This window comes from Anomaloglossus baeobatrachus, chromosome 2, assembly GCF_048569485.1.
Source record: "Anomaloglossus baeobatrachus isolate aAnoBae1 chromosome 2, aAnoBae1.hap1, whole genome shotgun sequence".
NCBI classification, from domain to species: Eukaryota; Metazoa; Chordata; class Amphibia; order Anura; family Aromobatidae; genus Anomaloglossus; species Anomaloglossus baeobatrachus.
The window spans coordinates 681,776,620-681,804,354 of NC_134354.1; the positions used below are offsets into that span (position 1 = coordinate 681,776,620).

The 27,735-nt window shown below is 51.8% G+C and overlaps 1 protein-coding gene across 1 annotated transcript in view; it reads left to right on the top strand.

Annotated features, from left to right (window-relative positions):
• LOC142292076 (gametocyte-specific factor 1-like) overlaps nucleotides 1-27,735 on the top strand; it is a 157,900-nt gene that overhangs the window by 81,180 nt on the left and 48,985 nt on the right. Inside the window, exons 4-6 of the mRNA XM_075337175.1 lie at nucleotides 639-736; nucleotides 2,999-3,125; nucleotides 3,263-3,343. Of these exons, the coding sequence (XP_075193290.1) occupies nucleotides 639-736; nucleotides 2,999-3,125; nucleotides 3,263-3,343 (306 nt within the window). The remainder of the gene's footprint in view (nucleotides 1-638; nucleotides 737-2,998; nucleotides 3,126-3,262; nucleotides 3,344-27,735) is intronic.

Below are 27,735 nucleotides of genomic sequence, written 5' to 3' on the forward strand. Positions count from 1 at the left end.
CGCGCTTTGATATATTTTTTTTTTCGTTAGCTGCTTTACTGATCGGATTAATTCATTCTATATCTTGATTCATGGGACATTTATAAACACAGCAATACCAAATATGTGGTGGTTTTTTTGTTTTTTTTTCCCCTCCTCACTTTTCAATAGGGCAAAAGGGGGAGTGATTTGAACCTTTTTTTTTTTTTTTTTTTTTCCATGTATTTTTCACTTTTTTTTTTTATTGTATTTACTAGTTCCATAGGGGACTTGAAGCTGCGATCAGCACTGCTCTGTACAGGAGAAATAACTAATTTCTCATTCACAAGAAATTATCAACTGACCCCCGTGTTTGACATGACATCGCATAAGCTCCCTACGATCACGCAATTGGGCCACCAGTGGGAGCGGGTAATGTAGCGCTTCCTGTCGGTGTGTTAAATCCCGCTGTCACATATTCAAGAGTGGATCTCAGATCCACACGTGGCTGTTAGAGGCACATGGGGCTGATCAGCTGACATGTGCTGGGAAAGATGCGGGTTCGGCGGTCAAGCCTGCATTGAAGGCAGAGATATGACCTTGAATATTCCAGTATGTCCAAGGTCGTGAAGGCCTTTTGGGGTTAAACATGCTTATGTTTTTGTTTTTTAATTCTATAGACCCACAGGATCCTGATAGACTGCTGCAATGCCCTTATGACTCCAACCACCAAATAAGAGCTTGTCGTTTTCCTTATCACCTGATAAAGTGCAGGAAGGTTAGTGCATTATACAGTTACAAAAAAGTATCTTGTCTTTGGAAACTGGGAATTCCTAGGTGGACCCTTAACCAAACCCCAACAGGTATCTTCTGTGATTCTTATAGACAAACTGTAGTTGGTGTCCTACCACATCTCCTGCATTGTGGCTTCTTCCAGCTGTGACCTAGCCTCTGTCCATTTCACTGCTGTGGAAGGAGATAAGCTCTGTTTTTATTTAAGCCCAGAGCCGTATATCTAATGCTCATCATTTGTGATACAACTCAGAACTGCATATATAATGCTCATCACCTGTTGTACAACCCAGAGCTGTGTATCTAATGCCCATCATGTCTGGTACACCCTACAGAGAGGTGTATCTAATCCCAGCACAGGATCCAATCCCAGCCTGTAATACAGTCCGCCTATCTAATCCCAGTGCGTTTTACACCAATGCACCCATTGAATTGAATGAGCAGTTCTCACCTTAAACTACAGCTCCCATTGAAGGGTATGAAGCAAAGCCACATGTATCTAATCCCATCCTGTATGATACCGTGCTTAGACCTGTATCTAATCCCAGTGCATATTACACCGATACTCCCATAGACGTAGATAAAGCAGTGTAACACACTGCTTCTATATAAGTGGACAAAACAAACTCCCCTTACACTACAGCTTCCATACAAGTGGATGGAGCAGGACCACACATCTAATCCTGTCCTGGTGATACTCCGCTGAGCCTTATATCTAATCCCTTCATGTAATACACATCTCCTATCTAATCCTAGCTCATCTTACACATTAAACCAATGCTCTCATCGCAGTGGGCCGAGCAATGTTGCATGTTACACCACTGCTCCCATAGAAGTGTATGGAGTAGAACCACACGTATATACTGGATCATACATGACAAGCATTTACTAGAATCTGAACTGCATTTCTATAACTACCATTACAGTGTATGGAGCTGCGCTATTCTGACTCCGTTCACTGTTTCCATTCGTCTGCCATAGCTGAAGCATCTGTTGGTGGCAGTGATGGGTGTCTGAGCCCCTCACCCATCTTACATTCAGAACTCTGAGTAAGGGTACTTTCACACTTGCGTTATTTTCCTTCCGTTACAATCCGCCCTTTTGGGAAACAGCGGAATCCGTTAACGGATTCCGCTGTTTCCCATAGACTTGTATGGTTGACGGATTGTACCAAAAGGAGCTGCGTTGCTTCCGCTGGGCGACGCTCCGTTGCTTCCGCCCAGCGGGAGGAACGCAGCATGTAACGTTATTTTGAGCAGCGGAATCCTCTGGATTTCACTGCGCATGCTCTTTTTTTTTTTTTTTTTTTTTTTAAATCAAACTTTATTTTGGCTCGCGGTGGCCGAACGTTCAGCTGAGCGCCCGGCCGTCGGCAAGCGACAGCGCTCAGCTGAATGACCGGCCACCAGCATGCCCGGCCGCCGGCAAGTCACAGCGCTCAGCTGAGCGCCCGCCCGCCGGCATGCCCGGGCGCCGGCAAGTGACAGCGATCAGCTGATCACCCGGCGGCCGGCTGCAGGGAGCGATCAGCTGATCACCCGGCGGCCGGGAGCGATCAGCTGATCACCCGGCAGCCGGCTGCAGGGAGCGATCAGCTGATCACCCGGCAGCCGGGAGCGATCAGCTGATCACCCGGCGGGCGGGAGCGATCAGCTGATCACCCGGCAGCCGGCTGCAGGGAGCGATCAGCTGATCACCCGGCAGCCGGGAGCGATCAGCTGATCACCCGGCAGCCGGGAGCGATCAGCTGATCACCCGGCAGCCGGGAGCGATCAGCTGATCACCCGGCGGGCGGGAGCGATCAGCTGATCACCCGGCGGCCGGCTACTGGGAGCAATCAGCTGATCACCCAGCGGCCGGCTGCAGGGAACGATCAGCTGATCGTTCACTATAGTCTGCCGCTGGTAAAACCGGGAAAAAAAAAAAAAAAAAATCAAAACGAATTGCGTTGTTTTGCAGCATCCGTTGCATCCGTTGTGTCACTATATGCAACACATCCGTTGCATCCGTTACACAACGCAATGCAACGGATACCGTTCAACGCAAGTGTGAAAGTAGCCTAACACTTTTAATGTCAAACTTCTCATTTGATAAGTCTGGCTGACTGTATGATTTGTCTTCAGTTTTAGCAGATGCTGGTGGGGGGAGGGGGGTAAATTTTGTGATTCAAACCACTTCTATTTATTTTTAGTTTTATTTTCATACATTCCAGTTTATAAATATGTGACCGGATGTGTTCTTGTTCTAGAACCACAGTAGCCTCGCCAGTCAGCTTGTCACCTGCCCTTTTAATGCCCGTCATATGGTAGCTAGAGGAGAGCTGAGTTTCCACATTTCCAGATGCGATGACAAAAGCTGCATTGAACAAGACATTGGTAAGTCAGTGTAGAGCACAGGTCACATTAATTGTTCTCCGAGATTATGATGCACTTGAAATTGAAATTTGCTGCTTTCAATCGTTTGATCTTTTATAGTCTTTAATGCCTTTCTCATAATAAACTTAATTTTACAGTTGATGAGAAAAGCATGTACAAGAGAGATGCGAGTCCAAGTCGATGGAACTCGCCCCCCTGCTCAGAGGACTGGGATAATGGTATGTCAAATAATTGTACTTAATCCTGATTCTAGGTGATGGGGACATACAAATTCAACATTTGCAGTGAACTTTTGAGTTGTTGTTAGTGAGGTTATATTAAGCATTAATTTGATTTTTGCTGCAGCTGGCTCCATAAAAGACACTAGGGATATATGCATATGGAATCTTTCAGATGCTGCTATAGATTTTGAAGCTGAAGACGTGTGAGGAAAACTCCAGCAGTGTTAGTCCTAAAGTGTCTGCTTATATAAGTGCCCCGGCCACTGTGTATAATCTAAAAAAAAAAACGTATTGTATTATACTCTCTTGTGGGGCGGTTGGGTCCAATGGGCTCTGCTTCTCTCGGTCTGTTGCCTCCTCTCTTCTATCGCCATCCTCCTTCCCAGCTCCGTGTGAACGATGCATCCTACGTCATCCGCACAGAGGCCTCCATTGCACACCTGCGCAGGCACACTTTTTCTCTGAGGGCAGATCAGAGTACTGCATACGTTGGCGATCTTTGACCTTTCCTCGCACCTGCGCATTACAGTACTTTGCTCCAAAGGACAGTAATTGTCCATCTTTTTTCACAACATTTTATAATTATCCCCTTTCAGAAAATTTTTCACCATATGTCTAGAAATTGCTTACCTTCTCGGGGGTGTTTGGTTGTAGCAGTGACGTCACATCGGCAGTTTTGCAGCCGATCATTGACCTCAGCGGCTCTGTCCGTGCAGATAGCATAAGCCATAGAGCTCAGCAATTGGCTACAGCCCTGTTGAAGTGATGTCGCTGCTGCAGCCAGACCGGGCCAGTGGGAGAGCCACTGCTGGACCCAGGTAGGGCAAGTAATACTCAAGTTTGTTTATAACCAACTCATCATGTGGCATAGTGTTCTCAAAGGGGACAACCCCTTTAAACTATTCCTGACATAGAACCTTCTGGTACGTCCAATCCTCTCTAATGGACGTACCAGTACATTTTAGCGACCATGCGGGTACAGGTGCTGTATATACACACATGCTGTTGAGAACTTGGCTTAAGTGATAGCTGAGCTCTTGCTATTTAAGCCTCTAAATGCCATGATCAATAGTTCTTGCAACCTTTGGGTTAAGGAGGGAGCGCTTTTTCACCCAATCCGTCCCCTTGAAATGCAATCACGGTGGTTCAAAGGACAGCAGGAGGTGAAATAATGACCTGATCTGCCAATTAAGGTGGCGTGTTAGATTATGCCAAGAGCAGGGTCTAAGTGATGTTTTGTTTCATGTAACAGTGATGAGAAAAGTAAAGTTAAAGTCCATAGAGGGACCAATTAAAAAATAAAAATAGCCACAAAATAAATTCCATTAATTTGGCATGTTTATGTTATAACAAATGTGCACAAAAAAAGATACATTGGGTAGTTATGCATCGATACTAAATCTACAGTGTTTCCCTGAAAATAAGCCCTAACAGGAATTTTTGGCCTTTTCAAAGTAACGCTTAAATATGAGCCCTACCCTGAAAATAAGTCCTAGTTGCAGTTCAGTAGTGAAGTGTCCATGCAGTTAAACAAGTTAAAGAATACTGAAGGACACTTCAGTAAAGAAAGCAGACACCCACAAAAGAGAGAAGACAGACCCCACAATCATATTTAGACCCCAAATGGGACGCTGTGGAATTCAAGGACCTGCGGTGGAATGCATCGAGGACGTCGCTTTTCACAGCTTTGCCGGCCAGAAGCAGTTACGGTATGACAGGATGTTTGTGTGTTTATATGATCTTGTGATGTGAGTGCCGACTGGAAGCGAGAGGATCGCTGTTGAGTACACAAGGACCCTCTGTGGATCGCAGGAGGACCTGGGAGCAAAGCAAATGTCCAGGGTCTGGTAAGTATGATTCTTCTGGGTTGTCTGCCTAAACTTACCCTAACCCTTGTTTCCCCAAAAATAAACCCTACCCAGAATATAAACCCTATTTCTCTGACGCCTCATTAGGGGACACAGGACCATGGGTGTTATGCTGCTTATCCATAGGAGGACACTAAGTAGATGCAAAGATGTTAGCTCCTCCCCTGCAGTATACACCCCCTGGCCCAGCCAGGCTACTTCAGTTTTAGCTTAGTGTCTATAGGAGGCACATCTCTGCAGACTACTGCAGCAAGAATTTTTCTTTATCGTTCCTATGGGAGACCCAGACATTGGGTGTATAGCTTCTGCCTCCGGAGGACACACAAAGTACTACACTAAAAAGTGTAGCTCCTCCCTCTGAGCATATACACCCCCTGGATAACGAGATCTAGCCAGTTCATTGCTTTGTGTTCAGGAGGCACACATCCACACATGCATTCTCATCTGATATTTCATTTTTGGAAAGTTTTTGAAGAAAAGCGGGTCCAAGCCTGGACTCCCGGCATGTCCCTTCTCACCCCACTGTGTCGGCTGTGCTGTTAAGGTTGATTTACAAGGCTGGAGCCTTACATGCCGTGCTCCTTCACCATCCCTCGGGCTCTGGCTTGAAGTGGGAGCCAGCACGGTTCTCCTTGCTTTGCAGGAGACCGGTCTCCATCCGCAGCCCTTCAGGATCCTGCTGGACGGAGCACTCATCCCCAGGGACTTGGAACCCTGCGTCTCAACAAGCTAAGTACCTGAGACGTTTATATTTGGGGGGTCCCGGTACTTTATTATGGTGGGAGAGTGTGCTGTGTAACTTTTGTGACATTTCCGGCCGGTTCTCTGGCTGTCGCCTGAGAACCGCGCCGATGGTGCCTGCGCGCCGGCCGCATCACTTAAATTTAGGCCCCGGCTTCGCCGGAGGCCTACTTTCGATTTCACTGCCCTCGCATGTCAATCATGCAGAGGGATAGTGTGGCTCCGCCCAGCGGCTGTTCGGCACAGGGGAGGGACACTCCTCTCTGAGTACATGTCCCCTCCCCTGTAAATCTCCTTGGCCCTCCAGATCCCGCTCTCAGAGCAGGTCCCGCCCCCTCTCCTCGCTCCGGCGCCATTTTCTCAGCGTTTTTTCTCTGGATCAGCGCCGGCTGCAGCATCCCTGCTAAGCTGCTTGGGGGTCCGGGCTGTTGGATCTGGAGGGCACACAAACGGTCTGGTAAGCCACAACCTCCGGTTGTGGACCTTATTATATACTCTCTGGGGGTCATTCTGGCTCAGAGCCCCCACTTCAGCAGCATGTCTCACACGAGGAGCATGGCTGCAAGGCTGTACTCAATATGCACTGCATGTAAGCTCATACTGCCTGAACCGAGCACATATCCACATTGTGATGCCAGCTCTAACCTGACAATGCCTCAGCCTGGAATCGCACCCACAGTGGTCCCTCCGGCTGCTCCGGCGGCTGAACCCCCGGCTTGGGTAGAATCCTTCTCTAGGTCAATCTCCCAGTCTTTTGCTGACTTCATGGGACAGCTGTCCCGGACTTTGCTGAACATGCATCAGTCCCCTTCTCAGGGCGCCTCTGCTGCTAGGGCTCTCTCAGCAGAGCTCACAGAGGATTCTTCATCTCGTCCCAGACCCCGTCCTCCTAAAAGGAGACGCAGGGTTCCCTCTCCTGCCTCGTCCCGCGGCTCTGATTCACGAGCTGACTCGCAGAACGAGGAGGATGCATTTACTGGGGGCTCGGACGCTACCATTGATCTGTCCGAAAGTGACGCAGATGTTAGTGATTTGATTGCGTCCATTAATTCTGTACTGGACCTCAATCCGCCAGTATCAGAGGCGCAACCCTCTCTGGCAGAAAAGCACCAGTTTACCTTGCCTAAGAGGACAAGGAGTGTGTTCTTTAACCACTCCAGTTTCCAGGCCACTGTGACCAAGCCTAGGGCCTGTCCTGACAAATGCTTCCCAAAGCGTGGTTCTGATGACCGTTTTCCCTTTCCACCTGAGGTGGTCAAGGAGTGGGCTCATTCACCAAAGGTAGACCCTCCGGTGTCTAGACTCTCAGCCCGGACCATTGTATCAGTGGCTGATGGCACCTCTCTTAAGGATTCCACTGACCGCCAGGTTGACCTTCTGGCCAAATCTGTATATGAGGCGGCTGGGTCCTCGTTCTCCCCATCTTTTGCAGCAGTGTGGGCTCTCAAGGCCATCTCTGTTTCTCTGGAGGAGATGCATTCCCTCACCAGGGAATCTATGCCCGAAATGGTTGCCTTAACATCCCAGGCTTCAGCTTCTTCATCCTATGCCATGTCTGCCATGCTGGAGGCTTCTCACCGCACTGCGGTGGCTTCGGCTAATTCCCTCGCTATCCGCAGAATCTTGTGGCTTCGAGAGTGGAAGGCAGATGCTTCTTCAAAGAAGTACCTTGCTGGGCTCCCTTTTGCTGGATCCAGGCTATTCGGTGAACAACTGGATGAAATTATTAAGGAAGCTACTGGCGGGAAGAGTACTTCCATGCCACAAGCTAAAACCAGGAAACCTGCCCAGGGTAGGAACCAGTCGAGGTTTCGTTCCTTTCGTTCCTCCAACTGGTCATCCTCTAAGCCCTCGGCCTCGTCTGGCGCACAAGGGCGCGTCCACAGAGGACCGCAGGAGCTGCTGCCACTAAGGCAGCCTCCTCTTGACTATCTGGCCGCACCAGCAACGTCCTTGGTCGGTGGCAGGCTCTCCCACTTTGGCGACGTGTGGTTTCAACACGTCTCCGATCAGTGGGTGCGGGATATCATCTCCCACGGCTACATTATAGAATTCTCTTCCAGCCCGCCAAACAGATTTTTTCTGTCAACTCCCCCCTGCTCCAAGGCCACCGCCTTCTCTCAGGCCGTGGCATCCTTGCAGGCCAACGGAGTAATTGTACCGGTTCCCGCCCGGGAACGGTTCAGAGGTTTCTACTCAAACCTCTTCCTAGTCCCCAAAAAGGACGGTTCCTTCCGGCCCATCCTGGTTCTCAAGCTTCTCAACAAGCATGTTCAGGTGCGGCATTTTCACATGGAGTCTCTGCGATCAGTCATTGCCTCAATGACCCAAGGAGATTTCCTGCCATCCATCGACATCAGAGATGCCTATCTGCATGTGCCAATTGCAGTTTCACACCAGCGTTGGCTACGTTTTGCAATCTGAGAGGAACATTTCCAATTCGTGGCTCTTCCCTTCGGGTTAGCCACGGCCCCTCGAGTATTCACCAAGGTCATGGCAGCAGTGGTTGCGGTTCTGCACCTCCAGGGGTTGGCAGTGTTTCCTTACCTGGACGACCTTCTAGTCAAGGCTTCATCCAGCGCAGTCTGTCAGCGGAGTGTCTCGCTCACTCTCGCCACTCTAACCCAATTCGGGTGGCTTGTCAATCTGCCCAAATCCACTCTGACTCCGACCCAGAGGCTCACGTACTAGGGATGTAGTTCGAGACTCTGCCGGCACTTGTGAAGCTGCCCTTAGTCAAACAGCAGTCCCTCCATCTGGCGGTGCGCTCTCTGCCGAGGCCCCGCCGTCATTCCATCAGGCACCTGATGCAGGTGCTGGATCAGATGGTGGCGTCAATGGAGGCTGTTCCTTTTTGCCCAGTTCCATCTGCGTCCTCTGCAGCTGGACATTCTTGGGACAAGCAGACGTCCTCCTTGCACAGGCTAGTGGCTCTGTCGCCACAGACCAGGGGCTCCCTTCAGTGGTGGCTTCGGCACCTCTCTCTGTCTCAGGGACGCTCCTTCCTGGCCCCGTCCTGGGTGATCCTCACCATGGATGCCAGTCTATCCGGCTGGGGAGCAGTATGTCTCCACCACCGAGCACAGGGCACTTGGACTCCGTCCGAGTCAGCCCTCTCGATTAATGTGCTGGAAACCAGAGCTGTGCTTCTGGCTCTCCTAGCCTTTCACCACTTTTTGGCGGGCAAGCACATCCGAGTCCAGTCAGACAACGCGACAGCGGTTGCCTACATCAATCACCAAGGCGGGACACGCAGCCGCCTGGCAATGTTGGAGGTTCAACGCATCCTTCAATGGACGGAGGACTCAAAGTCCACCATATCCGCAGTCTACATCCCAGGCGTGTAAAACTGGGAAGCAGATTATCTCAGCCGTCAAACCAATTGGCTGTGTTTCAGTCAATCTGCCGTAAGTGGGGCACTCCGGAAGTGGATCTAATGGCATCCCGGCACACCAACAAGGTTCCGGTTTACGTGGCTCGCTCCCACGATCCTCAGGCCCTTGCAGCGGACGCTCTGGTTCAAGATTGGTCCCAGTTTCGTCTCTCCTACGTTTTTCCCCCTCTAGCTCTCTTGCCCAGAGTTCTGCGCAAGATCAGAATGGAGGGCCGTCGGGTCATCCTCATTACACCGGACTGGCCCAGGTGAGCTTGGTACCCAGACCTGCTCCATCTGTCCGTAGAGGTGCCGTGGCATCTTCCGGACCGTCCAGACCTTCTCTCACAAGGTCCGTTTTTCCGCCAAAATTCTGCGGCTCTCAGATTGACGGCGTGGCTCTTGAGTCCTGGATCTTGACGGTCTCTGGTATTCCTCCTGAAGTCATCTCCACTATGACTCGGGCTCGGAAGTCTTCCTTGGCCAAAACTCTATCACAGGACCTGGAGAATTTTCCTGTCCTGGTGTCGCTCTTCCGGCCATGCTCCTTGGCTTTTTTCCTTGACGACCCTTCTGTCCTTCCTACAGTCCGGTCTACAGCTAGGACTATCCCTCAATTCCCTCAAGGGACAAGTCTCGGCTCTGTCAGTGCTGTTCCAGCGGTGTATCGCCCGGCTGGCTCAGGTGCGCACCTTCATGCAGGGCGCGTCTCACATCATTCCGCCTTACCGGCGGCCCTTGGATCCCTGGGACCTCAATCTGGTCCTCACGGCTTTGCAGAAACCCCCTTTGAGCCTCTTAGGGAGGTTTCTTTGTCTCGTCTTTCACAGAAAGTGGTCTTTCTAGTGGCCATAACTTCCATCAGGAGAGTCTCTGATTTGGCTGCGCTCTCTTCGGAGTCACCTTTTTTGGTTTTTCATCAAGACAAGGTGGTTCTCCGTCCGACTCCGGATTTTCTCCCTAAGGTGGTTTCTCCTTTCCACCTTAACCAGGACATTTCCCTGCCTTCCTTTTGTCCGGCTCCTGTTCATCGCTTTGAATAAGCGTTGCATACTCTGGATCTGGTGCGGGCGCTCCGGATCTATGTGTAGGTCGGCCATATCCGATGCCTACCAGTGTACTCAGGTGCCTCCCCCGCTGGGATCAAGGCACACTCGACCAGAGCTGTCGGTGCCTCTTGGACTTTCAGGCACCAGGCTACGGTTCAGCAGGTCTGTCAGGCTGCCACTTGGCTAGCCTGCATACCTTTTTCAAGGCACTACCAAGTGCATGCTCATGCTTCGGCAGATGCGAGCTTGGGCAGACGCATCCTTCAGGCGGCTGTCGCCCATTTGTGAAGTTAGGCTCCGCCTACTTCTCAGTTTTCTGTTTATTCCCACCCATGGACTGCTTTGAGACGTCCCAATGTCTGGGTCTCCCATAGGAACGATAAAGAAAAAGAGAATTTTGTTTACTTACCGTAAATTCTTTTTCTTATAGTTCCGTATTGGGAGACCCAGCACCCTCCCTGTTGCCTGTTGGCAGTTTCTTGTTCCGCGTGTTATCACCGGCTGTTGTTGTAGACAGAGGCTCCGGTTGTTCCGGTTCTTGCTCTGTCTTTACCTGTGGGTGGCTATTCTCCTTCAGCTTTTGCACTAAACTGGCTAGATCTCGTTATCCAGGGGGTGTATATGCTCAGAGGGAGGAGCTACACTTTTTAGTGTAGTACTTTGTGTGTCCTCCGGAGGCAGACGCAATACACCCAATGTCTGGGTCTCCCAATACGGAACTATAAGAAAAAGAATTTATGGTAAGTAAACAAAATTCTCTTTTTTGTTTTTAGAGGGCGACTGTTCCTCCGGGGACCGATTTCCCAAAACCATCAACAGGTGGGAACGCGGAGTGTCGCCTCCCCGTACCCCCTCCTGCGACGCTGGATCCTGGGCTGTTACTCACTGGACGACAGGTCTCATGGCGCTGATTTTCCAGAGCCCAGAGCAGATAAAAACTTCCTCAGTCCCTCTTGCAGGCTCTGAGTTGGTACACATTCTGCACCAAGTGTGACCAGGCATCAGACTGCCATCTCCACAGGAGCTGAGGTGTAATCATTCCGATTTTCCAGAACCAGATAGAAAAACTTCCTCAGTCCCTCTGGCAGGCTCTGAGTTTATACACTGCACCAGCGTGACCAGGCAGAGACTGTCATCTCCACATGAGGTGAGATCCTTCCGATTTCCAGAGCAAATGAAAAACTTCCTCAGTTCCTCTGGCAGGCTCTGAGTTTGATATAAGCTCTGTGACCGGGGGCTTAAGAAAGGAGAGGCAGCTTCAAGGAATTGGAGCAAAGGTCACACTGACTGGATGCACATGGACTAATTGCAGACTGCTTCATAGCATTCCACCTGTGGCGGGGTGAGGGGGAGAGCCCCCAGGACTCAGTGCACCCGCAGCTGCGGTACACTTATGGGTCATTCCACATCAAGTGGACCACTTTTAAAAAATCGTCCCCACTCGACCTTCTCCGATTTTGTTGAAAATTTATAAGGATGTACATGTATGTTTGAAAAGAGGTTCTGTAAATTTTTAGGGCCAGATCTCAAATACATTGGGCACTGTTGACCTTTCACTGGAGGTTCCACCAAGCCTGCGGCTTCAGCTAAGAGGATTTTGCAAACTTTGGCACATAGCCATTAGAGTTCTATACTGGCTATGATGCTGAAATTTGGCATACTAGCTCAACTTTTGCTGCTAAACACGATAAAATTATTACCGGCTATGACAAAACAATATTTCGGCCGCAATTTTGTGTCAAAGTAGCTTGTAAAACGCGTCACATAAAATTTAACGTAACTTTGCCCATATATAACTCAGACCAAAAACCAATAGTAACTGGTGCTTTGCCCTGTACACCAAACATCTACATGACTTTGCATTGCTGCAATATCACGGTCGAAGCATATGTATTTGTGGAAATATTAACACCCACATATATGATGAAAAACTTAAAAAAAAAAAACGAATTTTACCTATTTTTAGGTCACATTTCTCAAAAAGGGTACCCCTAAAATATATTAATTCTGATAGCATTAGAAAGAGCACATTTCTTTGTCGCTCCATTGGGAGACCCAGACAATTGGGTCTATAGCTTCTGCCTCCGGAGGCCACACAAAGTATTACACTTAAAAGTGTAAACCCCTCCCCTCTGCCTATACACCCCCCCGTGCATCACGGGCTCCTCAGTTTTTATGCTTTGTGTTGAAGGAGGCACACATGCACGCAAGCTCCACAATTTAGTCAGCAGCAGCTGCTGACTATATCGGATGGAAGAAAAGAGGGCCCATAACAGGGCTCCCGGCATGCTCCCTTCTCACCCCACTCTGGTCGGCGGTGTTGTTAAGGTTGAGGTACCCATTGCGGGTACAAAGGCTGGAGCCACATGCTGTTTTCCTTCCCCATCCCTTAGGGGCTCTGGGTGAAGTGGGATCCTAAACGGTCACCATGCACTGGGACCGTGCTCCCTCCGCAGCCCCTGGGGGAATCTGCTGGACAGGAGACCGGGTATCGTCAGGGACAGGCCCTGCTCCTCTGAGGTACTCTGTGTCCCCTTGGGGACGGCGCATAGAGCGCCTGTCTAATGGACGCTGCAGCAGCTGCTGGTTGTGTTTGTGCGCCGGGACTACCGCGCTGACCGCGCTTGTTTGCCGGCCGCGCTTATAACTTTAGTCCCCGGCTTTTGCGGCCTAGTACCGCATATTCCCGCCCCTGGGCCTGCCAGTCAGGGGTAAGGGCGGGACGCTGCACTGGAAGTCAGCGCTGAGGGCTGGAGCATACTTTGTATCCTCCTCCCCCCTCACTGAGCACCGTGGGGCACCAGATTCCCGCACTTTCTAAGGCACGCCCACGGCCCCCTCCTCCTCTCAGAACGCTGGCAGCCATTCCTATCAGCACTTCTGACGCTGGAGAACTTCAGAGACGAGCTCCACAGCTCTGGGAGGCACAGGCAGGGAATCTGGTGGTCACACAAACGCTGAGGGCGGTCGGTAAGCACACCTGTTACTAGGTGCTTGCCCCCCTGGGTGCCGAAGTGTATATTTATATGATTATATTGTATACATTTACTCTGTACGGCCGCACTAGTGCTTTGGCTATATACCCTCTCTGATTGCTCTAAGAGGAGACAACAGCATGTCGTCCGCAAAAAGCAAGGGTGCCAAGGCACAGGCTTACTTTGCAACCTGTACCTTATGTGCGGCTATGCTACCTGCAGGTTCCACCTACCCTCATTGTGTGCAATGCTCGGCCCCTGTGACACTCACTCAGCCGGAGCCTCTGCCACTGGTGGGACCCTCGGCCCAGGTGGAACCACCTGCTGCCACTGTCCAGGTGAAAGGGACAGAGTTTGCAGTATTCGCTGACAAACTTTCTGAGTCTATGGATAAATGGTCTGCTAAGATACTAGAAGCTTTGCAGTCCAGAACTGTAACACAGGCCCCGGGCACTGTTGAACCTTTTCCCTCAGGCCCCCCTCGGTCGGCGCAGCAAAGTGCTCCTGGGGCGACTCATAGGTCCCACGGTGAGGACTCTGACACGGACCGCAGTCCCAGACCGGCTAAGCGGGCTCGCAGGGAGCTTCCCTCGACTTCATCACAGTGTTCAGGGTCTCAGCATGAGGACTCTCTGGAGGATGAAGCGGAGGTGGCAGATCAGGGCTCTGATTCTGATGCCGCTCTCAACCTTGATACACCTGAAGGGGACGCCATAGTAAACGACCTTATAGCGTCCATCAATCAGGTGTTGGATCTTTCTCCTCCAACTCCTCAGATTGAGGAGTCAGCTTCTCAGCAGGAGAAATTCCATTTTAGGTTTCCCAAACGTACACGGAGTGCTTTCTTTGTCGCTCCTAATTGGGAGACCCAGACAATTGGGTGTATAGCTACTGCCTCCGGAGGCCACACAAAGTATTACACTTAAAAGTGTAAAGCCCCTCCCCTTCTGCCTATACACCCCCCGTGGGATCACGGGCTCCTCAGTTTTCAAGCTTTGTGCGAAGGAGGTCAGACATCCACGCATAGCTCCACTGTTTAGTCAGCAGCAGCTGCTGACTATGTCGGATGGAAGAAAAGAGGACCCATACTAGGGTCCCCAGCATGCTCCCTTCTCACCCCACTTTTGTCGGCGGTGTTTAAGGTTGAGGTGCCCATTGCGGGTACGGAGGCTGGAGCCCACATGCTGCATCCTTCCCCATCCCCCTTAGGGCTCTGGGTGAAGTGGGATTTTACCGGTCTCCAGGCACTGAGACCGTGCTCCATCCACGGCCCCTGGGGAATCTGCTGGATATGGAGCTGAGTATCGTCAGGGACAGGGCCCTGCTACGTCAAGGTACTCTGTGTCCCCGTACAGACCGCGCGCAGACACACTGCAGCATGGCTGGGTGTGTTAGTGCGCCGGGGACAACAGCGCTGCGCGCTGGTGCCACACTAACTACAGCTTGCTGAGGGAGTTATTGTATTGGGAACTGCCGCGCCGGCCGCTGCTGGCAGTTTACACTGCGGCGCGGCTGGGACTTGTGGTGCGCCGGGGACTTCCGCGCTGGCCGTGCATATTTGACGGCCGCGCTTATTACTAGAGTCCCCGGCTTTTGCGGCCTAGTTTCGTTTCGTTCCCGCCCCCAGACCTGCCAGTCAGGGGAAGGGCGGGACGCTGTACAGAACGTCAGCGCCGAGGGCTGGAGTCTACTTTACATACTCCAGCCCTCACACTGGGCACAGTGGGACGCCAGTTTCCCGCACTTTGTCTGAGGCACGCCCACGGTCCGCCCCTCTTCACAGAACGCCGGCAGCCATTCCTGTGTGCAGTCTGAGCTGGAGAAGGGAGACAAGTTCTGGGAGACCCAGACACTGGATTCTGGCGACCACACACCCGCTTTGAGCGGGCGGTAAGCGGCACCTCCGGTGCTGACCCCACTAGTGCCGAAGTGTACAATTGTATTTTTATGCTTGCATGCTATACATTGCACTGTACGGTCGCTGGTGATTCTTGGCTATATACCCTCCTAGATTGCTCAGAGGAGACAACAACATGTCGTCCGCAAAAAGCAAGGGTGCCAAGGCACAGGCTTTCTATGCTGCTTGTACCGCATGTGAGGCTATTCTACCGGCAGGTTCCACTGACCCCCATTGTGTGCAGTGCTCGGCCCCTGTGGCACTTGCTCGGCCGGGGCCTCTGCTAGAGGTGACCCAGGGAGAACCACCTGTGAATACTGTCCAGGTGACTGGGACAGAGTTTGCAGTTTTTGCTGATAGATTGTCTGTGACTATGACTAAAATTCTAGAAACTTTGCAGTCTAGACCAGTAACTCAGACCATGGGCACGGTTGAATCACTGCTCCCTGGTCCCCCTCAGTTGGAATAGCTCCGGGCTCCGGGGGTGTCCCATGCATCCCAGGGTGACGGCTCTGACACGGACGACAGTCCCAGACAGCCTAAGCGAGCTCGCTATGAGCGGCCCTCTACTTCATCACACTGGTCAGGGTCCCAGCAGGAGGACTCTCTGTGTGATGAGGCGGAGGTAGCTGATCAGGATTCTGATCCTGAGACCGCTCTCAATCTGGATACACCTGATGGTGACGCCATAGTGAATGATCTTATCGCGTCCATCAATAGAATGTTGGATATTTCTCCCCCAGCTCCTCCAGTGGAGGAGTCAGCTTCACAGCAGGAGAAATTCCATTTCAGGTATCCCAAGCGTAAATTAAGTACTTTTCTGGACCACTCTGACTTTAGAGAGTCAGTCCAGAAACACCACGCTTATCCAGATAAGCGTTTCTCCAAACGGCTTAAGGATACACGTTATCCCTTTCCCCCTGACGTGGTCAAAGGCTGGACCCAGTGTCCCAAGGTGGATCCTCCAATCTCCAGGCTTGCGGCTAGATCCATAGTTGCAGTGGAGGATGGGGCTGCACTTAAAGATGCCACTGACAGACAGATGGAGCTCTGGTTGAAATCCATCTATGAAGCTATCGGCGCGTCGTTTGCTCCAGCATTCGCAGCAGTATGGGCACTCCAAGCTATTTCAGCTGGTCTTACACAGATTGACACGGTCACACGTACATCTGTTCCGCAGGTGGCATCCTTAACCTCTCAAATGTCTGCATTTGCGTCTTACGCGATTAATGCGGTTCTGGACTCTACGAGCCGTACGGCAGTGGCGTCCGCCAACTCCGTAGTTTTACGCAGAGCCTTGTGGTTAAGGGAATGGAAAGCAGATTCTGCTTCCAAAAAGTGCTTAACCAGTTTGCCATTTTCTGGTGACCGACTGTTTGGGGAGCGTTTGGATGAAATCATTAAACAGTCCAAGGGTAAGGATTCATCCTTACCTCAGCCCAGACAAAACAAACCCCAACAGAGGAGGGGACAGTCGGGGTTTCGGTCCTTTCGAGGCTCGGGCAGGTCCCAATTCTCCTCGTCCAAAAGGACTCAAAAGGATCAGAGGAGCTCAGATTCTTGGCGGGCTCAGTCACGCCCAAAAAAGACAGCCGGAAGACCCGCTACCAAGGCGGCTTCCTCATGACTTTCGGCCTCCTCTCTCCGCATCCTCGGTCGGTGGCAGGCTCTCCCGCTTTGGCGACATTTGGCTGCCACAGGTCCAAGACCGTTGGGTGAGAGACATTCTGTCACACGGGTACAGGATAGAGTTCAGTTCTCGTCCTCCAACTCGATTCTTCAGAACGTCTCCGCCTCCCGACCGAGCCGATGCTCTTCTGCAGGCGGTGTGCACTCTAAAGGCAGAAGGAGTGGTGATCCCTGTTCCTCTTCAGGAGCAAGGTCACGGTTTTTACTCCAATTTGTTTGTGGTACCAAAAAAGGACGGCTCTTTCCGTCCCGTTCTGGACCTTAAACTTCTCAACAAGCACATGAAAACCAGACGGTTCCGGATGGAATCCCTCCGCTCCGTCATCGCCGCAATGTCTCAAGGAGATTTCCTAGCATCAATAGACATCAAGGATGCTTATCTCCACGTACCGATTGCTCCAGAGCATCAGCGTTTTCTACGCTTCGTTATAGGAGACGAACACCTTCAGTTCGTAGCTCTGCCTTTTGGTCTGGCGACAGCCCCACGGGTCTTCACCAAGGTCATGGCAGCAGTAGTTGCAGTCCTGCACTCTCAGGGACACTCTGTGATCCCTTACTTAGACGATCTGCTTGTCAGGGCGCCCTCTCAAGAGGCATGCCAACACAGCCTGAACGTTGCGCTGGAGACTCTCCAGAGTTTCGGGTGGATCATCAACTTTTCCAAGTCAAATCTAACCCCGACCCAATCGCTAACATATCTTGGCATGGAGTTTCATACTCTCTCAGCGATAGTGAAGCTTCCGCTGGTCAAACAGCGTTCACTACAGACAGGGGTGCAATCTCTCCTTCAAGGCCAGTCACACCCCTTGAGACGCCTCATGCACTTCCTAGGGAAGATGGTAGCAGCAATGGAGGCAGTCCCTTTCGCGCAGTTTCTTCTGCGTCCACTACAATGGGACATTCTCCGCCAATGGGACGGGAAGTCGAAGTCCCTCGACAGGAACGTCTCCCTTTCTCAGGCGGCCAAGGAATCTCTTCGGTGGTGGCTTCTTCCCACCTCATTGTCAACAGGAAAGTCCTTCCTTCCCCCATCCTGGGCGGTGGTCACGACAGACGCGAGTCTATCAGGGTGGGGAGCAGTTTTTCTCCATCACAGGGCTCAAGGTACGTGGACTCAGCAAGAGTCCACCCTTCAGATCAATGTTCTGGAAATCCGAGCAGTGTATCTGGCCCTACAAGCCTTCCAGCAGTGGCTGGAAGGCAAGCAGATCCGAATTCAGTCGGACAACTCCACAGCGGTGGCATACATCAACCACCAAGGAGGAACACGCAGTCGGCAAGCCTTCCAGGAAGTCCGGCGGATTCTGATGTGGGTGGAAGACACGGCATCCACCATATCCGCAGTTCACATCCCAGGCGTGGACAACTGGGAAGCAGACTTCCTCAGTCGCCAGGGTATGGACGCAGGGGAATGGTCTCTTCACCCGGACGTGTTTCAGGAGATCTGTCGCCGCTGGGGGATGCCGGACGTCGACCTAATGGCGTCTCGGCACAACAACAAGGTCCCGGTTTTCATGGCACGGTCTCACGATCACCGAGCTCTGGCGGCAGACGCCTTAGTTCAAGATTGGTCGCAGTTCCGCCTTCCTTATGTGTTCCCACCTCTGGCACTATTGCCCAGAGTGCTGCGCAAGATCAGGTCCGACTGCCGCCGCGCCATCCTCGTCGCTCCAGACTGGCCAAGGAGGTCGTGGTACCCGGATCTGTGGCACCTCGCGGTAGGCCAACCGTGGGCACTACCAGACCGACCAGACTTGCTGTCTCAAGGCCCGTTTTTCCATCAGAATTCTGCGGCCCTGAACCTGACTGTGTGGCCATTGAGTCCTGGATCCTAGCGTGTTCAGGATTATCTCAAGAGGTCATTGCCACCATGAGACAGGCTAGAAAACCAACCTCCGCCAAGATATACCACAGGACGTGGAAGATATTCTTATCTTGGTGCTCTGCTCAGGGAGTTTCTCCCTGGCCATTTGCATTGCCTACTTTTCTTTCCTTCCTGCAATCCGGTTTGGAAAAAGGTTTGTCGCTCGGCTCCCTCAAGGGACAAGTCTCAGCGCTATCTGTATTTTTTCAGAAGCGCCTAGCACGACTTCCTCAGGTACGCACGTTCCTGCAAGGGGTTTGTCATATCGTCCCTCCTTACAAGCGGCCGTTAGAGCCCTGGGATCTGAACAGGGTTCTAATTGCTCTCCAGAAGCCGCCTTTCGAGCCTCTGAGGGATGTTTCCCTTTCTCGCCTTTCACAGAAAGTGGCTTTTCTAGTAGCGGTCACGTCTCTTCGGAGAGTGTCCGAGCTAGCAGCGCTGTCATGCAAATCTCCCTTCCTGGTGATTCACCAGGACAAGGTGGTTCTGCGCCCGATTCCGGAGTTTCTCCCTAAGGTGGTATCCCCCTTTCATCTCAATCAGGATATCTCCTTGCCTTCTTTGTGTCCTCATCCAGTTCATCAATGTGAAAAGGATTTGCATTTGTTGGATCTGGTGAGAGCACTCAGAATCTACATTTCCCGCACGGCGCCCCTGCGCCGCTCGGATGCACTCTTTGTCCTTGTCGCTGGTCAGCGTAAAGGGTCGCAAGCTTCCAAATCCACCCTGGCTCGGTGGATCAAGGAACCAATTCTTGAAGCCTACCGTTCTGCTGGGCTTCCGGTTCCCTCAGGGCTGAAGGCCCATTCTACCAGAGCCGTGGGTGCGTCCTGGGCATTACGGCACCAGGCTACGGCTCAGCAGGTGTGCCAGGCGGCTACCTGGTCGAGTCTGCACACTTTTACCAAACATTATCAGGTGCATACCTACGCTTCGGCGGACGCCAGCCTAGGTAGACAAGTCCTTCAGGCGGCGGTTGCCCACCTGTAGGAAAGGGCTGTTTTACGGTCCTATCACGAGGGGTTATTTTACCCACCCAGGGACTGCTTTTGGACGTCCCAATTAGGAGCGACAAAGAAGAAGGGAATTTTGTTTACTTACCGTAAATTCCTTTTCTTCTAGCTCCAATTGGGAGACCCAGCACCCGCCCTGTTTTCTTAGGGATTTTTGTTTTTTCGGGTACACATGTTGTTCATGTTGAATGGTTTCCGTTCTCCGATGTTTCTTCGGATTGAATTTGTTCTTAAACCAGTTATTGGCTTTCCTCCTTCTTGCTTTTGCACTAAAACTGAGGAGCCCGTGATCCCACGGGGGGTGTATAGGCAGAAGGGGAGGGGCTTTACACTTTTAAGTGTAATACTTTGTGTGGCCTCCGGAGGCAGTAGCTATACACCCAATTGTCTGGGTCTCCCAATTGGAGCTAGAAGAAAAGGAATTTACGGTAAGTAAACAAAATTCCCTTCTTTCTTGATCACTCTGACTTCAGAGATACAGTCCAGAAACACTGAGCTTTTCCAGATAAGCGCTTTACTAAGCGCCTTAATGACACACGTTATCCCTTCCCCACTGACGTAGTCAAGGGTTGGGCTCAGTGTCCCAAGGTGGATCCTCCAATCTCCAGACTGGCGGCTAGATCCATAGTTGCAGTGGCAGACGGTGCATCACTCAAGGATGCCACTGACAGGCAGATAGAGCTCCTGATGAAATCCATCTATGAAGCTATCGGCACGTCCTTTGCTCCGGCATTCGCAGCCGTATGGGCACTCCAAGCTATCTCAGCTTGTCAGTCTGAGATTAATGCAGTCACACGTGCCTCTACTCCGCAGGTTGTGTCCTTAACCTCTCAGGCGTCGGCGTTTGCGTCCTACGCCATGAATGCTGTCCTGGACTCTGCGAGCCGTACGGCGGTAGCATCCGCCAATTCGGTGGCAGTCCGCAGGGCCATGTGGATACGTGAATGGAAGGCAGACTCTGCTTCCAAAAAGTTCTTAACCGGTTTGCCATTTTCTGGCGACCGCCTGTTTGGCGAGCAATTGGATGAAATCATTAAACAATCCAAGGGAAAGGACTCGTCCTTACCCCAGTCCAAACCAAACAGACCTCAACAACGGAAGGTACAATCGAGGTTTCGGTCCTTTCGGCCCGCAGCCAGGTCTCAATTCTCCTCGTCCAACAGGCCACAGAAGGGTCAGAGGAACTCTGATTCATGGCGGTCTAAGTCACGTCCTAAAAAGACCGCCGGAGGAACCGCTCCCAAAGCGGCCTCCTCATGACTTTCGGCCTCCCCAAACCGCATCCTCGGTCGGTGGCAGGCTCTCCCGCTTTTGCGACGCCTGGTTGCCACATGTCCAAGACCGATGGGTGAGAGACATTCTGTCTCACGGTTACAGGATAGAGTTCCGCTCTCGTCCTCCGACTCGTTTCTTCAGAACATCTCCGCCCCCCGAGCGAGCCGATGCTCTTCTTCAGGCGTGAGCACTCTGAAGGCAGAAGGAGTGGTGATCCCTGTTCCCCTTCAGCAATGGGGTCACGGTTTTTACTCCAACTTGTTTGTGGTGCCAAAAAAGGACGGATCTTTCCGTCCCGTTCTGGACCTCAAACTGCTCAACAAACACGTGAAAACCAGGCGGTTCCGGATGGAATCTCTCCGCTCCGTCATCGCCTCGATGTCCCAAGGAGACTTCCTAGCATCAATCGACATCAGGGATGCTTATCTCCACGTGCCGATTGCACCAGAGCATCAGCGCTTCCTGCGTTTCGCCATCGGGGACGAACACCTTCAGTTCGTGGCGCTGCCTTTCGGCCTGGCGACAGCCCCACGGGTCTTCACCAAGGTCATGGCAACAGTGGTAGCAGTCCTACACTCTCAGGGCCACTCGGTGATCCCTTACTTAGACGATCTCCTTGTCAAGGCCCCCTCTCGGGTGGCATGCCAACACAGCCTGAACATTGCTCTGGAGACGCTCCAGAGATTCGGGTGGATCATCAATTTCCCAAAGTCAAAATTGACTCCGACCCAATCGCTGACATATCTCGGGATGGAGTTTCATACTCTCTCAGCGATAGTGAAACTTCCGCTGGACAAACAGCGTTCACTACGGACAAGGGTGCAGTCTCTCCTTCGAGCCCAGTCGCACCCCTTGAGGCGCCTCATGCACTTCCTAGGGAAGATGGTGGCAGCAATGGAGGCAGTTCCATTTGCGCAGTTTCATCTGCGTCCACTTCAATGGGACATTCTCCGCAAATGGGACAGGAAGTCGACGTCCCTCGACAGGAACGTCTCCCTTTCTCGGGCAGCCAAGGCCTCCCTTCAGTGGTGGCTTCTTCCCACTTCCTTGTCGAAGGGGAAATCATTCCTACCCCCATCCTGGGCTGTGGTCACGACGGACGCGAGTCTGTCAGGGTGGGGAGCGGTCTTTCTCCACCACAGGGCTCAGGGTACCTGGACTCAGCCAGAGTCCTCCCTTCAGATCAATGTTCTGGAGATAAGGGCAGTGTATCTAGCCCTAAAGGCGTTCCAGCCGTGGCTGGAAGGCAGGCAGATCCGAATTCAGTCGGACAACGCCACGGCGGTGGCATACATCAACCACCAAGGCGGCACACGCAGTCGGCAAGCCTTCCAGGAAGTTCGGCGGATTCTGCTGTGGGTGGAAGCCACAGCCTCCACCATCTCCGCAGTTCACATCCCGGGCGTAGAAAACTGGGAAGCAGACTTTCTCAGTCGCCAGGGCATGGACGCAGGGGAATGGTCTCTTCACCCGGACGTGTTTCAAGAGATCTGTTGCTGCTGGGGAACGCCGGACGTCGATCTAATGGCGTCCCGGCACAACAACAAGGTCCCGGCATTCATGGCACGGTCTCAAGATCACAGAGCTCTGGCGGCAGACGCATTAGTTCAGGATTGGTCGCAGTTTCGGCTGCCTTATGTATTTCCTCCTCTGGCACTACTGCCCAGAGTATTACGCAAGATCAGGTCCGACTGCCGCCGCGCCATCCTCATCGCCCCAGATTGGCCGAGGAGGTCGTGGTACCCGGATCTGTGGCATCTCATGGTGGGTCAACCGTGGGCACTACCAGACCGTCCAGACTTACTGTCTCAAGGGCCATTTTTCCACCTGAATTCTGCGGCCCTCAACCTGACTGTGTGGCCATTGAGTCCTGGATCCTAGCGTCTTCAGGGTTATCTCAAGAGGTCATTGCCACTATGAGACAGGCCAGGAAACCAACGTCCGCCAAGATCTACCACAGGACGTGGAGGATCTTCTTATCCTGGTGCTCTGATCAGGGTTTTACTCCCTGGCCATTTGCCTTGCCCACTTTTCTGTCCTTCCTTCAATCCGGAATGGAAAAGGGTTTGTCTCTCGGCTCTATTAAGGGACAAGTCTCGGCGCTCTCTGTGTTTTTTCAAAAGCGTCTAGCCAGGCTTCCGCAGGTCCGCACGTTCCTGCAGGGCGTTTGCCACATAGTCCCTCCTTACAAGCGTCCGCTAGAACCCTGGGATCTGAACAGGGTGCTAACGGCTCTTCAGAAACCACCTTTCGAGCCAATGAGAGATATTTCTCTTTCACGCCTTTCGCAGAAGGTGGTCTTCCTAGTGGCAGTCACATCACTTCGGAGAGTGTCTGAGCTAGCTGCATTGTCATGCAAAGCCCCCTTCCTGGTGTTTCACCAGGACAAGGTGGTTCTGCGTCCGGTTCCGGAATTTCTCCCTAAGGTGGTATCCCCTTTTCATCTCAATCAGGATATCTCCTTACCTTCTTTTTGCCCTCATCCAGTTCACCAATGTGAAAAGGATTTGCACTCGTTAGATCTTGTGTGAGCACTTAGACTCTACATTTCTCGTACGGCGCCCCTGCGCCGCTCGGATGCGCTCTTTGTCCTTGTCGCTGGCCAGCGTAAAGGGTCGCAGGCTTCCAAGTCAACCTTGGCTCGGTGGATCAAGGAACCAATTCTTGAAGCCTACCGTTCTTCTGGGCTTCAGGTTCCTTCAGGGCTGAAAGCCCATTCTACCAGAGCCGTGGGTGCGTCCTGGGCATTGCGGCACCAGGCTACGGCTCAGCAGGTGTGTCAGGCGGCTACCTGGTCGAGTCTGCACACTTTCACGAAACACTATCAGGTGCATACCTACGCTTCGGCAGATGCCAGCCTAGGTAGGCGAGTCCTTCAGGCTGCGGTTGCCCACCTGTAGGAAGGGGCCGTTTTACGGCTCTATTACCGAGGTATTCTTTACCCACCCAGGGACTGCTTTTGGACGTCCCAATTGTCTGGGTCTCCCAATGGAGCGACAAAGAAGAAGGGAATTTTGTTTACTTACCGTAAATTCCTTTTCTTCTAGCTCCTATTGGGAGACCCAGCACCCGCCCCTGTTCCCTTCGGGCTGTTGTTCTTTTGTGTACACATGTTGTTCATGTTGAATTGTTCTGGGTTCATGGTTTCAGTTCTCCGAACATCCTTCGGATTGAATTTACCTTAGACCAATTTATAAGTTTCCTCCTTCCTGCTTTTGCACCAAAACTGAGGAGCCCGTGATGCACGGGGGGGTGTATAGGCAGAGGGGAGGGGTTTACACTTTTAAGTGTAATACTTTGTGTGGCCTCCGGAGGCAGAAGCTATACACCCAATTGTCTGGGTCTCCCAATAGGAGCTAGAAGAAAAGGAATTTACGGTAAGTAAACAAAATTCCCTTCTTTTCTATACAAGGATCATTGTTTTTTTTTTTTTTTTTTTTTGGAGTCTCTCAGTTTAAGAATAGAAAAATGCCACTGAACATGGTGTTGTTTATTAATACGCAATGAATGGTAACTGCACTATTCAAACCCTTGCGTTGGTCCATGGTGGTTATACCACAACCAATTCCCTAAGAATTGGTATTATAATCCTATTAAGATTTGTAATAATGCTGTCTTTCGAGAATTGGCAGCCCCATCGACTAGGAGCCATGGCCGATAGCCGTGCAAGGCCAGCCGCGGGCGGTCTCTTTATTGCAGGTTCCGAAGCCTGAGGGTGGGTGTCTTTGCCTAGGATCCCAAGCCTAATATTGGGTATCTTTTGTTGGTTCCCAAGCCCATAATGTTCAGACTAAGTGGTCTGGAATTGTTGCTGATTTTGCAACATAATCTGTTCAGAGAAGCTGTATTGTCGGCCCATTGCTGTTGCAGCTGGTGCTGGAATTATTGCAATGATTGACTACTCGGGAATCCAGCATGTATCATTTCTCACAGGCCAGTGAAAGAAACTAGCTGGTCCATGAGGATGCATAAAATGTATTAATGCATCATGGTCGTCGACTGAAATTTCAGAAATATTTCCAATCCACCAGTTCCTATCGTAAATGCAGGCAATGTATTGCCCTGGCTGGAGGTTTGCAATTGGCACAAAAGGCATTTCTGATCTGACAGATCTATCTACATGGGCAATGAAAGATGATGGGTCATTTGACACCCTTGAAATGCGAATCTTTTTGTCATCAATTGGCACAAACTGGTGATTTTCTCTTGTTCCAGCAATTGTATGTCTATCTTTGAACCTTTCCTCTTGAACTACCCGTATTTCGTCAATTTTTTTTAATATCAGAATTAATATATTTTAGGGGTACCCTTTTTGAGAAATTTGTCCTAAAAATAGGTAAAATTCGTTTTTTAAGTTTTTCATCATATGTGGGTGTGAAAATTTCCACAAATACATATGCTTCGACCGTGATATTGCAGCAATGCAAAGTCATGTAGATGTTTGGTGAACAGGGCAAAGCACCAGTTACTATTGGTTTTTGGTCTTGAGTTATATATGGGCAAAGTTAGGCATACATTTCTTTATCGTTCCTTTGGGAAACCCAGACCATGGGTGTTTAGCTTCTGCCTCCGGAGGACACACAAAGTACTACACTTAAAAGTGTAGCTCCTCCCTCTGAGCTTATACACCCCCTGATGAGCAGACTCAGCCAGTTTATCGCTTTGTGTCAGGAGGCATACATCCACACATGCATTCTCATCTGATTTGTTTGATTTTTGGAAAGAGTTTGAAGAAAAGCGTGTCCATGTCTGGACTCCCGGCATGTCCCTTCTCACCCCACTGTGTCGGCGGTGTTGTTAAGGTTGATTTCCAAGGCTGGAGCCTTACATGCCGCGCTCCTTCACCATCCCTCATGGGCTCTGGCTTGAAGTGGGAGACAGCACGGTCTCCATGCCTAGCAGGAGACCGGTCTCCATCTGCAGCCCTTCAGGACCCTGCTGGACTGGAGCACTCATTCCCAGGGACCTGGCCCTGCGTCTCGGCAGCTAAGTACCTGAGACGTTTATGTATGGGGGTCCCTGTGCTTTATTGTTTGGGGAGAGTGTGTTTGCTGTGTTTTTTGACATTACCGGCGGGTTCTCTAGCTGTCGCACGAGAACCGCGCCGATGGTGCCTGCTCGTCGGCTTCGCCGCTCAAATTTAGGCCCCGGCTTCGCCGGAGGCCTAGTTTCTGTTTCACTGCCCTCGCATGTCACTCATGCAGAGGGATAGGCTCGGCTCCGCCCGGCGGCCGTTCTGCACAGGGGAGGGACACTCCCCACTGCTGTGCGTGTCTCCTCCCCTGTAGGTTTCTATGGCCCTCCAGATCCCGCTCTCAGAGCAAAGTCCCGCCCCCTCTCTTCGCACCGGCGGCCATTTTCTCAGATTCACTCAGACGCTGGTCTGCGCTCTGCATCCCTGCTGGGTGCTGTGTTTGGAGGTCCGGGCTTTGGGATCTGGAGGGCACACAAACCGCTTCAGCGGTCTGGTAAGCCACAACCTCTGGTTGTGGACCTCTGTATATACTCTCTGGGGTTCATTCTCTTGCAGAACCCCCACTCCAGCAGCATGTCTCACACGAGGAGCAAGGCTCCAAAGCTTTATTCAGTATGCACTGCATGTAAGCTCCTGCTGCCTCAACCGAGCATCTATCCACATTGTGATGCCTGCTCTAACCTGGCGGTGCCTCAGCCCGGAGTCTCACCCCCAGTGGTCTCTCAGGCTGCTCCTGCTCCTGTGGCTGAACCCCCGGCTTGGGTAGAATCCTTTTCTAGGTCTATCTCCCAGTCTTTTGCTGAGTCCATGGGACTTCTGTCCAGGACTTTGCTGAACATGCATCAGCCCCCTTCACAGGGTGCCTCTGCTGCTAGGGGTCTCTCAGGACCGGAGCTCACAGAGGATTCATCATCTGGTCCCAGACCCCGTCCTCCTGAGAAGAGACGCAGGGATCCCTCTCCTTCCTCGTCCCGCGGCTCTGATTCAGGAGCTGACTCGCAGGATGAGGAGGATGCTTTTACGGGGGGCTCGGAGGTTAACTCCATGTACCCCATTGATCTGTCCGAAAGTGACTCAGATGTTAGTGATTTGATTGCTTCCATTAATTCTGTACTGGATCTCAATCCGCCAGTATCAGAGGAGCAACCCTCTCTGGCAGAAAAGCACCAGTTTACCTCGCCTAAGAGAGCAAAGAGTGTGTTCTTTAACCACTCCAGTTTTCAGGCCGCTGTGACCAAGCCCAGGGCCTGTCCTGACAAACGCTTCCCAAAGCGTGGTTCTGATGACCGCTTTCCCTTTCCACCTGAGGTGGTCAAGGAGTGGGCTCATTCCCCAAAGGTAGACCCCCCGGTGTCTAGACTCTCAGCCCGGACCGTTGTGTCGGTGGCTGATGGCACCTCCCTTAAGGATTCCACTGACCGCCAGATTGACCTTTTGGCCAAATCCGTATATGAAGCGGCGGGGGCCTCGTTCTCCCCGACTTTTGCAGCAGTGTGGGCTCTCAAAGCCATCTCTGCTTCTCTAGAGGGGGTGCATTCCCTCGCCAGGGAATCTATGCCCGAAATGGTTGCCTTAACTTCCCAAGCTTCAGCTTTTTCATCCTATGCCCATGTCTGCCATGCTGGAGGCTTCTCACCGCACTGCTGTGGCTTCGGCTAATCCCCTCGCTA